Source organism: Triticum dicoccoides, chromosome 4B (assembly GCF_002162155.2).
Source record: "Triticum dicoccoides isolate Atlit2015 ecotype Zavitan chromosome 4B, WEW_v2.0, whole genome shotgun sequence".
Classification (NCBI taxonomy): domain Eukaryota; kingdom Viridiplantae; phylum Streptophyta; class Magnoliopsida; order Poales; family Poaceae; genus Triticum; species Triticum dicoccoides.
In genome coordinates, this window is record NC_041387.1 from 90,911,425 (window position 1) to 90,926,638 (window position 15,214).

The 15,214-nt window shown below is 48.1% G+C and overlaps 1 protein-coding gene across 1 annotated transcript in view; it reads left to right on the plus strand.

Annotated features, from left to right (window-relative positions):
* LOC119292545 overlaps window positions 1-14,803 on the plus strand; it is a 32,701-nt gene extending 17,898 nt beyond the window's left edge. The window contains exons 2-3 of the mRNA XM_037571352.1: window positions 11,345-11,353; window positions 14,102-14,803. Coding sequence (XP_037427249.1) covers window positions 11,345-11,353; window positions 14,102-14,803 — 711 coding nt within the window. The remainder of the gene's footprint in view (window positions 1-11,344; window positions 11,354-14,101) is intronic.
* The last annotated feature ends 411 nt before the right edge of the window (window positions 14,804-15,214 follow it).

The window sequence follows — 15,214 nt, forward strand, 5'->3', positions numbered from 1 at the left end:
TATGAACGAACACATGATGAAAATCCTGAGGAGGATGACGTGGAAACCCTTGGTAGGGGCAAGAGACAAAGGACTGCAAAGACCTTTGGAGATGATTTCTTCGTGTACCTCATGGATGATACTCCCACTTCTATCTCAGAAGCGTATGCCTCTCCAGAAGCTAACTACTGGAAGGATGCGGTTCGTAGCGAGATGGATTCCATCATGGCTAACGGGACATGGGAGATCACTGAGCGTCCCTATGGTTGCAAACCATTGGGATGTAAGTGGGTGTTCAAGAAAAAGCTTAGGCCCGATGGTACGATTGAAAAGTACAAGGCCAGGCTTGTGGCCAAGGGCTATGACCAGAAAGAAGAGGAAGATTTCTTCGATACTTATTCACCTGTGGCTAGACTGACCACCATTCGAGTATTACTCTCGTTGGCGGCCTCACATGGTCTTCTCATCCATCAAATGGATGTTAAGACGGCTTTTCTAAATGGAGAGCTAAATGAGGAAATCTACATGCAACAGCCAGATGGCTTTGTGATAGATGGTCAGGAAAGGAAGGTGTGTAAGTTGCTGAAATCTTTATATGGCCTGAAGCAAGCACCTAAGCAATGGCATGATAAGTTCAATACAACTCTGACATCTGTTGGTTTCATTGTTAATGAGGCTGACAAATGTGTATACTATCGCCATGGTGGGGGCGAAGGAGTTATACTATGCTTGTATGTTGATGACATACTGATATTCGGAACAAACCTCAAAGTCATTGAGGAGGTCAAATCGTTTCTGTCTCAGAACTTTGAGATGAAGGACCTTGGTGTGGCTGATGTTATCTTGAACATCAAGCTACTGAGAGATAATGAGGGTGGGATCACACTTCTGCAATCCCATTATGTTGAGAAGGTGTTGAGTCGTTCTGGATATTCGGACTGCACACCATCTCAAACACCATATGATCCTAGTGTGTTGATTCGAAAGTCCAAAGGCATGGCTAAAGATCAATTGAGATACTCTCAAATCATTGGTTCACGGATGTACCTAGCGAGCGCAACGAGGCCTGACATCACGTTTGCTGTGAGCAAACTGAGCCGGTTTATTTCCAAACCGGGTGATGTACATTGGCATGCTGTTGAAAGAGTTATGCGCTATCTGAAAGGTACTATGAACTATGGACTTCATTATATCGGAGACCCGTCGGTACTTGAAGGGTATAGTGATGCGAATTGGATCTCTGATGCTGATGAGATGAAGGCCACAACTAGGTATATGTTTACTCTTGGAGGTGGCGCTGTTTCCTAGAAGTCTTGCAAGCAAACGATCTTAACGAGATCGACACTGGAAGCAGAATTAACAGCATTAGACACTTCTGGTGTTGAAGCAGGATGGCTTCAAGATCTTTTGATGGACTTGCCACTGGTTGATAAACCGGTTCCGGCTATCCTTATGAACTGTGACAATCAGACTGTCATCACCAAGGTGAAGAGTTCAAAGGACAACATGAAGTCCAACAAACACATAAGAATGAGATTAAAAGCTGTCAGAAAATTAAGAAACTCCGGAGTGATAGCGCTGGACTATGTCCATACGGTTAAGAATCTGGCAGATCCCTTTACGAAAGGGCTATCACGTGTCGTGATAGATAGTGCATCGAGGGAGATGGGTATGAGACCCACATGAGTTGCCATGGTGGTAACCCAACCTATGTGATCGGAGATCCCGTGAAGTAGGACCTGGGAAACAAGCCAGTGGTGAATTGAGGAGAGTAACTTTACTAACCCACTCCGTTGGAGATGCAATACTCTCGGAAACTGTATGGAAGGATGACTACTGTCTTAATGTGTTCCAAGGCTTATATGTATAAGCAAGATGCTATCCTACAGAGCGATCTTTGGAGGAACACACCTATGTGAGCCCGACTACTAGTCACAATCTATGAGATTGGGGTGATCTCTAGTAAGCTCATGAATAGGCCAGGAGTGTGACTTATATGCTCCACCTGAGGGGTCAGCGTTCGGCAGCCCAGTACTAGTAAGACATGTGGTGAAACTTCTTTACGCCAAACTGACAATTCAAGGCATAGTCCATTGTTCAGTTGTGAAGGAGTGTAGCTACTTGCTCTAGGTGAAGCTCAGCCTTAACAGGTCTTCACTGAAACACTAGTATATCAAAACAGCTTTCGGAACAAAGGACAAAGTGGGCCCCTGAGATCTGGTGGGGGATTGTTGAAATGTGAGATGGGCCTAGAGCCCATATGACAATTTCAGATTTGATCTCTAAGGGCCCATGTAGGTGGCATGACAAGGTGGTGGGAAGTTTAGTCCCACCATGCTAGTGGAAGGAAAGTTGGAGTGGTTTATAAGGGTGGCTCTTCTACATGCTATTGGAGCTTGAGAAGAGAAGAGGCCCTCGCGCGCTCCTCCTCCGCCGCCCGCCTCGCCACGCCTCGCCTCGCCTCGTCACGACGCGCCGCGGGTTGCGGGAATGAGCCGAGCCGAGCTCACACCTATGCGCTTATTTTTGCCAGTCACTAACGAAGAGGTTCTAACAGCAGGGCCACGATCCGAGATGTCGGATCGTGGGCTGACACGGACTCGGACGTGGGTCAAGCCCACGTCTCTCCACGCGGCTGCGTCTATATAAGTGTGCGGTGTCCCCTAACCCTAGCCGCCACGAGCAGATCACATCTGCTCACGCGCACGCCCACCGTCGTTCCTTTGCTGCTGCTGCCGCCGGTGACTCCATCCCGTCCGCCGCGTACACGGTCGACGGGAGAGTAGGTCTCCGAAACCACGCCCTTCTGGTTCCTGTACGGGGTGAGGGGCGAATAGGTTTTTGGGCAGCGATTACGCGACTGCTCGCTTCCGATCGTCTACTTCCTCTACGTCCGCGCCGCCTTCATCATCACCATGTCCACCGACCCCGACCGTGCTGCCGCCGAGAAAGCTGAAGCCGACAAGAAGGCCGCCGAGGACACCGCTGCTGCCACCAAAGCCTCGGCCTCTGCATGGCCTACTGGAGGGTATAACTCGTTTATCCCGCTCCTGATTAATTTCATATTAGCAGTACTAGCAGTATGTGTAGATTTGTCTACTGTTTGCTTAGTACGTGCATGTTTAGATCAAAGTCAGTACGTCATCAACTTAGTCAATGCCATGCTAGTGATTTACTCGTGGATTAATTTAATCGAGAAATTGCCTATTTACTCAACAATCCAAAAACCTATTATGTGTAGGGAATTTTTTGGCAAGTGGCTTTGCCGCAGCACTGAAACCGGATAAGTTTACCGGTACGTATTTTAAGCGTTGGCAGACAAAGACCACTTTATGGCTCACGGCTATGAACGTGTTCTGGGTCACCGGTGTGTCCACGAGAACGATTGCTCCTGAACAGGAGAAGGCGTTCAGGGAGGCAACCACTGTCTTTCTCAGAGCAGTTCTTAGCGTGATCGGAGATAAACTGGTCGACGCATATTTACATGTGCATGTCGCCAAGGACTTGTGGGAGGCGCTCGAATCTAAGTTCGGGGCCGCTGATGCAGGGAGCGAGATGTATATTATAGAGCAGTTCCACGACTACAAGATGGTTGAGAACCGTCCTGTACTGGAGCAGGCTCATGAGATAATATGCATTGTTAAGGAGCTTGAGCTTCTGAAGTGCGACTTACCGGGCAAGTTTGTCGCGGGCTGCATAATCGCTAAGCTCCCCAATTCCTGGAGGAACTTTGCCACCACTCTGAAACATCAGAGGCGTGAATTCTCTGTGGAGGATGTCATTGGCCATCTGAGTGTCGAGCAGAATTCGAGGGCAAAGGACTCGCACGGAAAAGGGGCCGAAGGGACTTCTATTGCCAACATGGTGAACCAGAGGAACCTCAACTCCCACAAGTTCAAGGGAAAGAACGGTGTCCAACAGAATACGGACTTCAAGAAGAAGGGTAAGAAGACCTTCAAGAAGAACAAGAAGGATGAGGGCTGCTTTACTTGTGGTTCGACTGAACATTGGGCCAACAGGTGCCCAAACAAGTTTAAGAAGTCAGGACAGGACTCCAAGTCTGTCAACATGATTGTGGGCAACAATTAGAATGGTGCATCTGGGTACGATAATTTATTTACTGTTTTTTCAGTGTTTCAGCCTACCGATTGGTGGGTGGATACAGGTGCAGGTGTTCATGTGTGTGCTGACATTTCATTGTTCTCTTCTTACCAGGTCACAGGCCACGGGTCCGTATTGATGGGGAATGGCGCGAGTGCTTCTGTTCATGGTGTTGGCACGGCCGATCTGAAGTTTACTTAGAGAAGGATCGTGCAGCTGAAGAACGTGCAGCATGTCCCCGCCATCAAGAAGAACCTCGTTAGTGGCTCCCTTCTATGTAGAGAAGGGTTTAAGTTGGTATTCGAGTCTAATAAATTAGTTGTTACTAAGTATGGACTATTTGTTGGAAAAGGTTATGAGAGCGGTGGGATGTTCCGCCTTTCCCTCGCAGATTTCTGTAATAAAGTCGTGAACCATGTTCATTCGAGTGTTAATGAATCTGAGGTTTGGCATTCACGTCTTTGTCACATAAGTTTCGGTGTTATGACGCGGCTAGCTAAGTTGGATTTAGTCCCGAGTTTTACTTTAGCCAAAGGTTCTAAGTGCCTGTCATGTGTGCAAGCTAAGCAACCTCGCCAGCCTCACAAGGCTGCGGAGGAGAGACACTTGGCACCATTAGAACTCATACATTCTGATCTTTGTGAGATGAACGGTGTATTGACTAAAGGTGAAAAGAAATACTTCATGACATTGATAGATGATTCCACTAGATATTGCTATGTGTATCTGTTAAATACTAAAGATGAGGCTCTACACTACTTTAAAATCTATAAGGCAGAAGTTGAGAATCAACTTGAAAAGAAAATTAAACGATTCCGTTCAGATCGTGGTGGAGAGTACTTCTCGAGTGAGTTTGATTCCTTCTATGCGGAACACGACATTATTGATGAGAGGACGCCTCCCTATTCACCCCAGTCAAACGGGGTTGCCGAGCGGAAAAAACGTACTCTAACTGATCTGGTTAACGCCATGTTAGATACGTCGGGTTTATCCAAGGCATGGTGGGGGGAGGCTATATTGACGGCATGTCATGTCCTGAATAAAGTTCCGATAAAGGATAATGATATCACTCCCTATGAGAGATGGGCAAAGAGAAGGACAACACTCTCGTACTTGCGTACTTGGGGCTGTTTGGCGAAAGTCAACGTGCCGATCCCCAAAAAGCGTAAGCTTGGACGCAAGACTGTGGACTGCGTTAATTTTGGCTACGCTAAGAACAGCGTTGGCTATAGATTTCTAGTAGTGAAATCTGAGTTACCTGACCAGAAGGTCGGTACAATCATAGAGTCTAAGGATGCTACATTCTTTGAGGATATTTTTCCTATGAGAGATATGCAAAGCACTACTAGACAGGAATCTGAGGAGACTCCTGAGCCTGCCATTCCTATGGAATATTATGAACGAACACATGATGAAAATCCTGAGGAGGATGACGAGCAAACCTTTGGTAGGGGCAAGAGACAAAGGACTGCAAAGACCTTTGGTGATGATTTCTTCGTGTACCTCGTGGATGATACTCCCACTTCTATCTCATAAGCGTATGCCTCTCCAGAAGCTGACTACTGGAAGGATGCGGTTCGTAGCGAGATGGATTCCATCATGGGTGGGTGTTCAAGAAAAAAAGCTTAGGCCCGATGGTACGATTGAAAAGTACAAGGCCAGGCTTGTGGCCAAGGGCTATGACCAGAAAGAAGAGGAAGATTTCTTCGATACTTATTCACCTGTGGCTAGACTGACCACCATTCGAGTATTACTCTTGTTGGCGGCCTCACATGGTCTTCCCGTCCATCAAATGGATGTTAGGACGGCTTTTCTGAATGGAGAGCTAAATGAGGAAATCTACATGCAACAGCCAGATGGCTTTGTGATAGATGGTCAGGAAAGGAAGGTGTGTAAGTTGCTGAAATCTTTATATGGCCTGAAGCAAGCACCTAAGCAATGGCATGATAAGTTCAATACAACTCTGACATCTGTTGGTTTCGTTCTTAATGAGGCTGACAAATGTGTATACTATCGCCATGGTGGGGGCGAAGGAGTTATACTGTGCTTGTATGTTGATGACATACTGATATTTGGAACAAACCTCAAAGTCATTGAGGAGGTCAAATCGTTTCTGTCTCAGAACTTTGAGATGAAGGACCTTGGTGTGGCTGATGTTATCTTGAACATCAAGCTACTGAGAGATAATGAGGGTGGGATCACACTTCTGCAATCCCATTATGTTGAGAAGGTGTTGAGTCGTTTTGGATATTCGGACTGCACACCATCTCAAACACCATATGATCCTAGCGTGTTGTTTGAAAGTCCAAAGGCATGGCTAAAGATCAATTGAGATACTCTCAAATCATTGGTTCACTGATGTACCTAGCGAGCGCAATAAGGCCTGACATCACGTTTGCTGTGAGCAAACTGAGCCAGTTTGTTTCCAAACCGGGTGATGTACATTGGCATGCTGTTGAAAGAGTTATGCGCTATCTGAAAGGTACTATGAACTATGGACTTCACTATGCCAGAGACCCGTCGGTACTTGAAGGGTATAGTGATGCGAATTGGATCTCCGATGCTGATGAGATGAAGGCCACAACTGGGTATATGTTTACTCTTGGAGGTGGCGCTGTTTCCTAGAAGTCTTGCAAGCAAACGATCTTAACGAGATCGACAATGGAAGCAGAATTAAAAGCATTAAACACTTCTAGTGTTGAACAGGATGGCTTCGAGATCTTTTGATGGACTTGCCACTGGTTGATAAACCGGTTCCGGCTATCCTTATGAACTGTGACAATCAGACTGTCATCACGAAGGTGAAGAGTTCAAAGGACAACATGAACTCCAACAAACACATAAGAATGAGATTAAAAGCTGTCAGAAAATTAAGAAACTCTGGAGTGATAGCGCTGGACTATGTCCATACGGCTAAGAATCTGGCAGATCCCTTTACGAAAGGGCTATCACGTGTCGTGATAGATAGTGCATCGAGGAAGATGGGTATGAGACCCACATGAGTTGCCATGGTGGTAACCCAACCTATGTGATCGGAGATCCCGTGAAGTAGGACCTGGGAAACAAGCCAGTGATGAACTGAGGAGAGTAACTTTACTAACCCACTCCGTTGGAGATGCAATACTCTCGGAAACTGTATGGAAGGATGACTACTGTCTTAATGTGTTCCAAGGCTTATATGTATAAGCAAGATGCTATCCTACAGAGCGATCTTTGGAGGAACACACCTATGTGAGCCCGACTGCTAGTCACAGTCTATGAGATTGGGGTGATCTCTAGTAAGCTCATGAATAGGCCAGGAGTGTGACTTATATGCTCCACCCGAGGGGTCAGCCTTCGGCAGCCCAGTACTAGTAAGACATGTGGTGAAACTTCTTTATGCCAAACTGACAATTCAAGGCATAGTCCATTGTTCAGTTGTGAAGGAGTGTAGCTACTTGCTCTAGGTGAAGCTCAACCTTAACAGGTCTTCACTGAAACACTAGTATATCAAAACAGCGTTTGGAACAAAGGACAAAGTGCGCCCCTGAGATCTGGTGGGGGATTGTTGAAATGTGAGATGGGCCTAGAGCCCATATGACAATTTCAGATTTGATCTCTAAGGGCCCATGTAGGTGGCATGACAAGGTGGTGGGAAGTTTAGTCCCACCATGCTAGTGGAAGGAAAGTTGGAGTGGTTTATAAGGGTGGCTCTTCTACATGCTATTGGAGCTTGAGAAGAGAAGAGGCCCTCGCGCGCTCCTCCTCCTCCGCCCGCCTCGCCACGCCTCGCCTCGCCTCGTCACGACGTGCCGCGGGTTGCGGGAATGAGCCGAGCCGAGCTCACACCTATGCGCTTATTTTTGCCAGTCACTAACGGAGAGGTTTTGACAGCAGGGCCACGATCCGAGACGTCGGATCATGGGCTGACATGGACTCGGATGTGGGTCAAGCCCACGTCTCTCCACGCGGCTGTGTCTATATAAGTGTGCGGTGTCCCCTAACCCTAGCCGCCACGGACAGATCACATCTGCTCACGCGCACGCCCACCGTCGTTCCTTTGCTGATGCTGCCGCCGGTGACTCCATCCTGTCCACCACGTACACGGTCGACGGGAGAGCAGGTCTCCGAAACCACGCCCTTCTGGTTCCTGTACGGGGTGAGGGGCGAATAGGTTTTTGGGCAGCGATTACGCGACTGCTCGCTTCCGATCGTCTACTTCCTCTACGTCCGGGTCGCCTTCATCATCACCATGTCCACCGACCCTGACCGTGCCGCCGCCGAGAAAGCTGAAGCCGACAAGAAGGCCGCTGAGGATGCCGCTGCTGCCACCAAAGCCGCGGCCTCTGCATGCCCTACTGGAGGGTATAACTCGTTTATCCCGCTCCTGATTAATTTCATATTAGCAGTACTAGCAGTATGTGTAGATTTGTCTACTGTTTGCTTAGTACGTGCATGTTTAGATCAAAGTCAGTATGTCAGCAACTTAGTCAATGCCATGCTAGTGATTTACTCGTGGATTAATTTAATCGAGAAATTGCCCATTTACTCAACAATCCAAAAACCTATTATGTGTAGGGAATTTTTCGGCAAGTGGCTTTGCCGCAGCACTGAAACCGGATACGTTTACCGGTACGTATTTTAAGCGTTGGCAGACAAAGACCACTTTATGGCTCACGGCTATGAACGTGTTCTGGGTCACCGGTGTATCCACGGGAATGATTGCTCCTAAACAGGAGAAGGCGTTCAGGGAGGCAACCACTATGTTTCTCGGAGCAGTTCTTAGCGTGATCGGAGATAAACTGGTCGATGCATATTTACATGTGCATGTCGCCAAGAACTTGTGGGAGGCGCTCGAATCTAAGTTCGGGGCCGCCGATGCAGGGAGCGAGATGTATATTATAGAGCAGTTCCACGACTACAAGATGGTTGAGAACCGTCCTGTACTGGAGCAGGCTCATGAGATAATATGCATTGTTAAGGAGCTTGAGCTTCTGAAGTGCGACTTACCGGGCAAGTTTGTCGCGGGCTGCATAATCGCTAAGCTCCCCAATTCCTGGAGGAACTTTGCCACCACTCTGAAACATCAGAGGCGTGAATTCTCTGTGGAGAATGTCATTGGCCATCTGAGTGTCGAGCAGAATTCGAGGGCAAAGGACTCACACGGAAAAGGGGCCGAAGGGACTTCTGTTGCCAACATGGTGAACTAGAGGAACCTCAACTCCCACAATTTCAAGGGAAAGAACGGTGTCCAACAGAATACCGACTTCAAGAAGAAGGGTAAGAAGACCTTCAAGAAGAACAAGAAGGATGAGGGCTGCTTTACTTGTGGTTCGACTGAACATTGGGCCAACAGGTGCCCAAACAAGTTTAAGAAGTCAGGACAGGACTCCAAGCCTGTCAACATGATTGTGGGCAACAATGAGAATGGTGCATCTGGGTACGGTAATTTATTTACTGTTTTTTTCAGTGTTTCAGCCTACCGATTGGTGGGTGGATATAGGTGCAGGTGTTCATGTGTGTGTGCTGACATTTCATTGTTCTCTTCTTACCAGGTCACAGGCCATGGGTCCGTATTGATGGGGAATGGCGCGAGTGCTTCTATTCATGGTGTTGGCATGGTCGATCTGAAGTTTACTTCGGGAAGGATCGTGCAGCTGAAGAACGTGCAACATGTCCCCGCCATCAAGAAGAACCTTGTTAGTGGCTCCCTTCTATGTAGAGAAGGGTTTAAGTTGGTATTCGAGTCTAATAAATTAGTTGTTACTAAGTATGGACTATTTGTTGGAAAAGGTTATGAGAGCGGAGGGATGTTCCGCCTTTCCCTCGCAGATTTCTGTAATAAAGTCGTGAACCATGTTCATTCGAGTGTTAATGAATCTGTGGTTTGGCATTCACGTCTTTGTCACATAAGTTTTGGTGTTATGACGCGGCTAGCTAAGTTGGATTTAATCCCGAGTTTCACTTTAGCCAAAGGTTCTAAGTGCCTGTCATGTGTGCAAGCTAAGCAACCTCGCCAGCCTCACAAGGCTGCGGAGGAGAGACACTTGGCACCATTAGAACTCATACATTCTGATCTTTGTGAGATGAACGGTGTATTGACTAAAGGTGGAAAGAAATACTTCATGACATTGATAGATGATTCCACTAGATATTGCTATGTGTATCTGTTAAATACTAAAGATGAGGCTCTACACTACTTTAAAATCTATAAGGCAGAAGTTGAGAATCAACTTGAAAAGAAAATTAAACGATTCCGTTCAGATCGTGGTGGAGAGTACTTCTCGAGTGAGTTTGATTCCTTCTGTGCGGAACACGGCATTATTCATGAGAGGACGCCTCCCTATTCACCCCAGTCAAACGGGGTTGCCGAGCGGAAAAACCGTACTCTAACTGATCTGGTTAACGCCATTTTAGATACGTCGGGTTTATCCAAGGCATGGTGGGGGAGGCTATATTGACGGCATGTCATGTCCTGAATAAAGTTCCGATAAAGGATAATGATATCACTCCCTATGAGAGATGGGCAAAGAGAAGGACAACACTCTCGTACTTGCGTACTTGGGGCTATTTGGCGAAAGTCAACGTGCCGATCCCCAAAAAGCGTAAGCTTGGACCCAAGACTGTGGACTGCGTTAATTTGGGCTACGCTAAGAACAACGTTGGCTATAGATTTCTAGTAGTGAAATCTGAGTTACCTGACCAGAAGGTCGGTACAATCATAGAGTCTAAGTATGCTACATTCTTTGAGGATATTTTTCCTATGAGAGATATGCAAAGCACTACTAGACAGGAATCTGAGGAGACTCCTGAGCCTGCCATTCCTATGGAATATTATGAACGAACACATGATGAAAATCCTGAGGAGGATGACGAGGAAACCCTTGGTAGGGGCATGAGACAAAGGACTGCAAAGACCTTTGGTGATGATTTCTTCGTGTACCTCGTGGATGATACTCCCACTTCTATCTCAGAAGCGTATGCCTCTCCAGAAGCTGACTACTGGAAGGATGCGGTTCGTAGCGAGATGGATTCCATCATGGCTAACGGGACATGGGAGATCACTGAGCGTCCCTATGGTTGCAAACCATTGGGATGTAAGTGGGTGTTCAAGAAAAAGCTTAGGCCCGATGGTACGATTGAAAAGTACAAGGCCAGGCTTGTGGCCAAGGGCTATGACCAGAAAGAAGAGGAAGATTTCTTCGATACTTATTCACCTGTGGCTAGACTGACCACCATTCGAGTATTACTCTCGTTGGCGGCCTCACATGGTCTTCTCGTCCAGCAAATGGATGTTAAGACGGCTTTTCTGAATGGAGAGCTAAATGAGGAAATCTACATGCAACAGCCAGATGGCTTTGTGATAGATGGTCAGGAAAGGAAGGTGTGTAAGTTGCTGAAATCTTTATATGGCCTGAAGCAAGCACCTAAGCAATGGCATGATAAGTTCAATACAACTCTGACATCTGTTGGTTTCGTTGTTAATGAGGCTGACAAATGTGTATACTATCGCCATGGTGGGGGCGAAGGAGTTATACTGTGCTTGTATGTTGATGACATACTGATATTCGGAACAAACCTCAAAGTCATTGAGGAGGTCAAATCGTTTCTGTCTCAGAACTTTGAGATGAAGGACCTTGGTGTGGCTGATGTTATCTTGAATATCAAGCTACTGAGAGATAATGAGGGTGGGATCACACTTCTGCAATCCCATTATGTTGAGAAGGTGTTGAGTCGTTTTGGATATTCGGACTGCACACCATCTCAAACACCATATGATCCTAGCGTGTTGATTCGAAAGTCCAAAGGCATGGCTAAAGATCAATTGAGATACTCTCAAATCATTGGTTCACTGATGTACCTAGCGAGCGCAACGAGGCCTAACATCGCGTTTGCTGTGAGCAAACTGAGCCAGTTTGTTTCCAAACCGGGTGATGTACATTGGCATGCTGTTGAAAGAGTTATGCGCTATCTGAAAGGTACTATGAACTATGGACTTCACTATACCGGAGACCCGTCGGTACTTGAAGGGTATAGTGATGCGAATTGGATCTCTGATGCTGATGAGATGAAGGCCACAACTGGGTATATGTTTACTCTTGGAGGTGGCGCTGTTTCCTGGAAGTCTTGCAAGCAAACGATCTTAACGAGATCGACAATGGAAGCAGAATTAACAGCATTAGACACTTCTGGTGTTGAAGCAGGATGGCTTCGAGATCTTTTGATGGACTTGCCACTGGTTGATAAACCGGTTCCGGCTATCCTTATGAACTTTGACAATCAGACTGTCATCACCAAGGTGAAGAGTTCAAAGGACAACATGAACTCCAACAAACACATAAGAATGAGATTAAAAGCTGTCAGAAAATTAAGAAACTCCGGAGTGATAGCGCTGGACTATGTCCATACGGCTAAGAATCTGGCAGATCCCTTTACGAAAGGGCTATCACGTGTCGTGATAGATAGTGCATCGAGGAAGATGGGTATGAGACCCACATGAGTTGCCATGGTGGTAACCCAACCTATGTGATCGGAGATCCCGTGAAGTAGGACCTGGGAAACAAGCCAGTGATGAACTTAGGAGAGTAACTTTACTAACCCACTCAGTTGGAGATGCAATACTCTCGGAAACTGTATGGAAGGATGACTACTGTCTTAATGTGTTCCAAGGCTTATATGTATAAGCAAGATGCTATCCTACAGAGCGATCTTTGGAGGAACACACCTATATGAGCCCGACTGCTAGTCACAGTCTATGAGATTGGGGTGATCTCTAGTAAGCTCATGAATAGACCAGGAGTGTGACTTATATGCTCCACCCGAGGGGTCAGCCTTCGGCAGCCCAGTACTAGTAAGACATGTGGTGAAACTTCTTTACGCCAAACTGACAATTCAAGGCATAATCCATTGTTCAGTTGTGAAGGAGTGTAGCTACTTGCTCTAGGTGAAGCTCAACCTTAACAGGTCTTCACTGAAACACTAGTATATCAAAACATCGTTTGGAACAAAGGACAAAGTGGGCCCCTGAGATCTGGTGGGGGATTGTTGAAATGTGAGATGGGCCTAGAGCCCATATGATAATTTCAGATTTGATCTCTAAGGGCCCATGTAGGTGGCATGACAAGGTGGTGGGAAGTTTAGTCCTACCATGCTAGTGGAAGGAAAGTTGGAGTGGTTTATAAGGGTGGCTCTTCTACATGCTATTGGAGCTTGAGAAGAGAAGAGGCCCTCGCGCACTCCTCCTCCGCTGCCGCCTCGCCACGCCTCGCCTCGCCTCGTTACGACGCGCCGCGGGTTGCGGGAATGAGCCGAGCCGAGCTCACACCTATGCGCTTATTTTTGCCAGTCACTAACGGAGAGGTTCTGACAGCAGGGCCACGATCCGAGACGTCGGATCGTGGGCTGACACGGACTCGGACGTGGGTCAAGCCCACGTCTCTCCACGCGGCTGCGTCTATATAAGTGTGCGGTGTCCCCTAACCCTAGCCGCCACGAACAGATCACATCTGCTCACGCGCACGCCCACCGTTGTTCCTTTGCTGCTGCTGCCGCCCGTGACTCCATCCCGTCCGCCGCGTACATGGTCGACGGGAAAGCAGGTCTCCGAAACCACGCCCTTCTGGTTCCTGTACGGGGTGAGGGGCGAATAGGTTTTTGGGCAGCGATTACGCGACTGCTCGCTTCCGATCGTCTACTTCCTCTACGTCCGCGTCGCCTTCATCATCACCATGTCCACCGACCCCGACCATGCCGCCACCGAGAAAGCTGAAGCCGACAAGAAGGTCGCCGAGGACGCGGCTGCTGCCACCAAAGCCGCGGCCTCTGCATGGCCTACTGGAGGGTATAACTCGTTTATCCCGCTCCTGATTAATTTCATATTAGCAGTACTAGCAGTATGTGTAGATTTGTCTACTGTTTGCTTAGTACGTGCATGTTTAGATCAAAGTCAGTACGTCATCAACTTAGTCAATGACATGCTAGTGATTTACTTGTGGATTAATTTAATCGAGAAACTGCCTATTTACTCGACACCGGCGAGGAGCAGTGGGGCGACCTCGAGTGGTCGCGCCGCGCGGTGCACGTCTCGGCGCTCGGCCAGACCAAGTGGTGGTTCGCCAAGAGGTTCCTGCACCCCGACGTCGTCGCGGTGTACGACTACGTCTTCCTCTGGGACGAGGACGTCGAGGTGGACGCCTTCGACCCGCTCAGGTATCTCGACATCGTCAAGAGGGAAGGGCTCGAGATATCGCAGCCGGCGCTGGACCGCCGGTCGGAGATCCACCACGGCATCACGACGCGTGCGCTGCTGAGGCCCGGAGCCGAAGGAGGGGGCGACGTGCACAGGCGGTTCTACAAGCCGGCGGCCGGCTGGGGAGGTGGAGGGTGCGACGACAGCAGCACGGGGCCGCCGTGCGCGGGGTGGGTGGAGATCATGGTCCCGGTGTTCTCCCGCGCGGCGTGGCGCTGCAGCTGGGGCATGGTCCAGAACGACCTGGTGCACGCGTGGGGCCTCGACCACAAGCTCGGCTACTGCACGCAGGGCGACAGGACGCTCAAGGTCGGCGTCGTCGACAGCAAATACGTCCTCCACAGGGGAGTGCCCACCCTCGGCGGCACCGAGGGCAAGGCCGCCGCCTTCCGGGTCGCCGTGAGGCGGCGATCGTTCGCTGAGATGCAGATATTCAACAGGAGATGGAAGGAAGCCGCGGCGGACGACGCCTCCTGGACAGACCCATACCCGTAGCCGGCGACTACTAGCTTTGAAGTGTACATACTCCCTCCGTTCCGAATTACTTGTCGCAGAAGTTGATGTATCTAAGACTAAAAAATGTCTAGATACATCCATTTCTACGACAAGTAATTCCGAACGGAGGGAGTACATGTATGATGCCTGATGTGCTCTTTACATGCCCTTGTACATCATCCCAAATTTTTGTATTCTCTTGCTTAGAATAAAGCTCTTTTGTATCGGAAATCCAATTTGGTGCCCGAGCTCATCTACTCCCTTGGTGTACTGAAATGTTGTCAAATACATTGAAATAAGAGCAAATATCCTATGTTTGCGAGCAACACTGGGCACACCAAATGTTTTGTAAACAATACAAGAAGGTAGATTGACAACAAAGGTTTGTGCGTACAAATCTTCTCTTTTGCT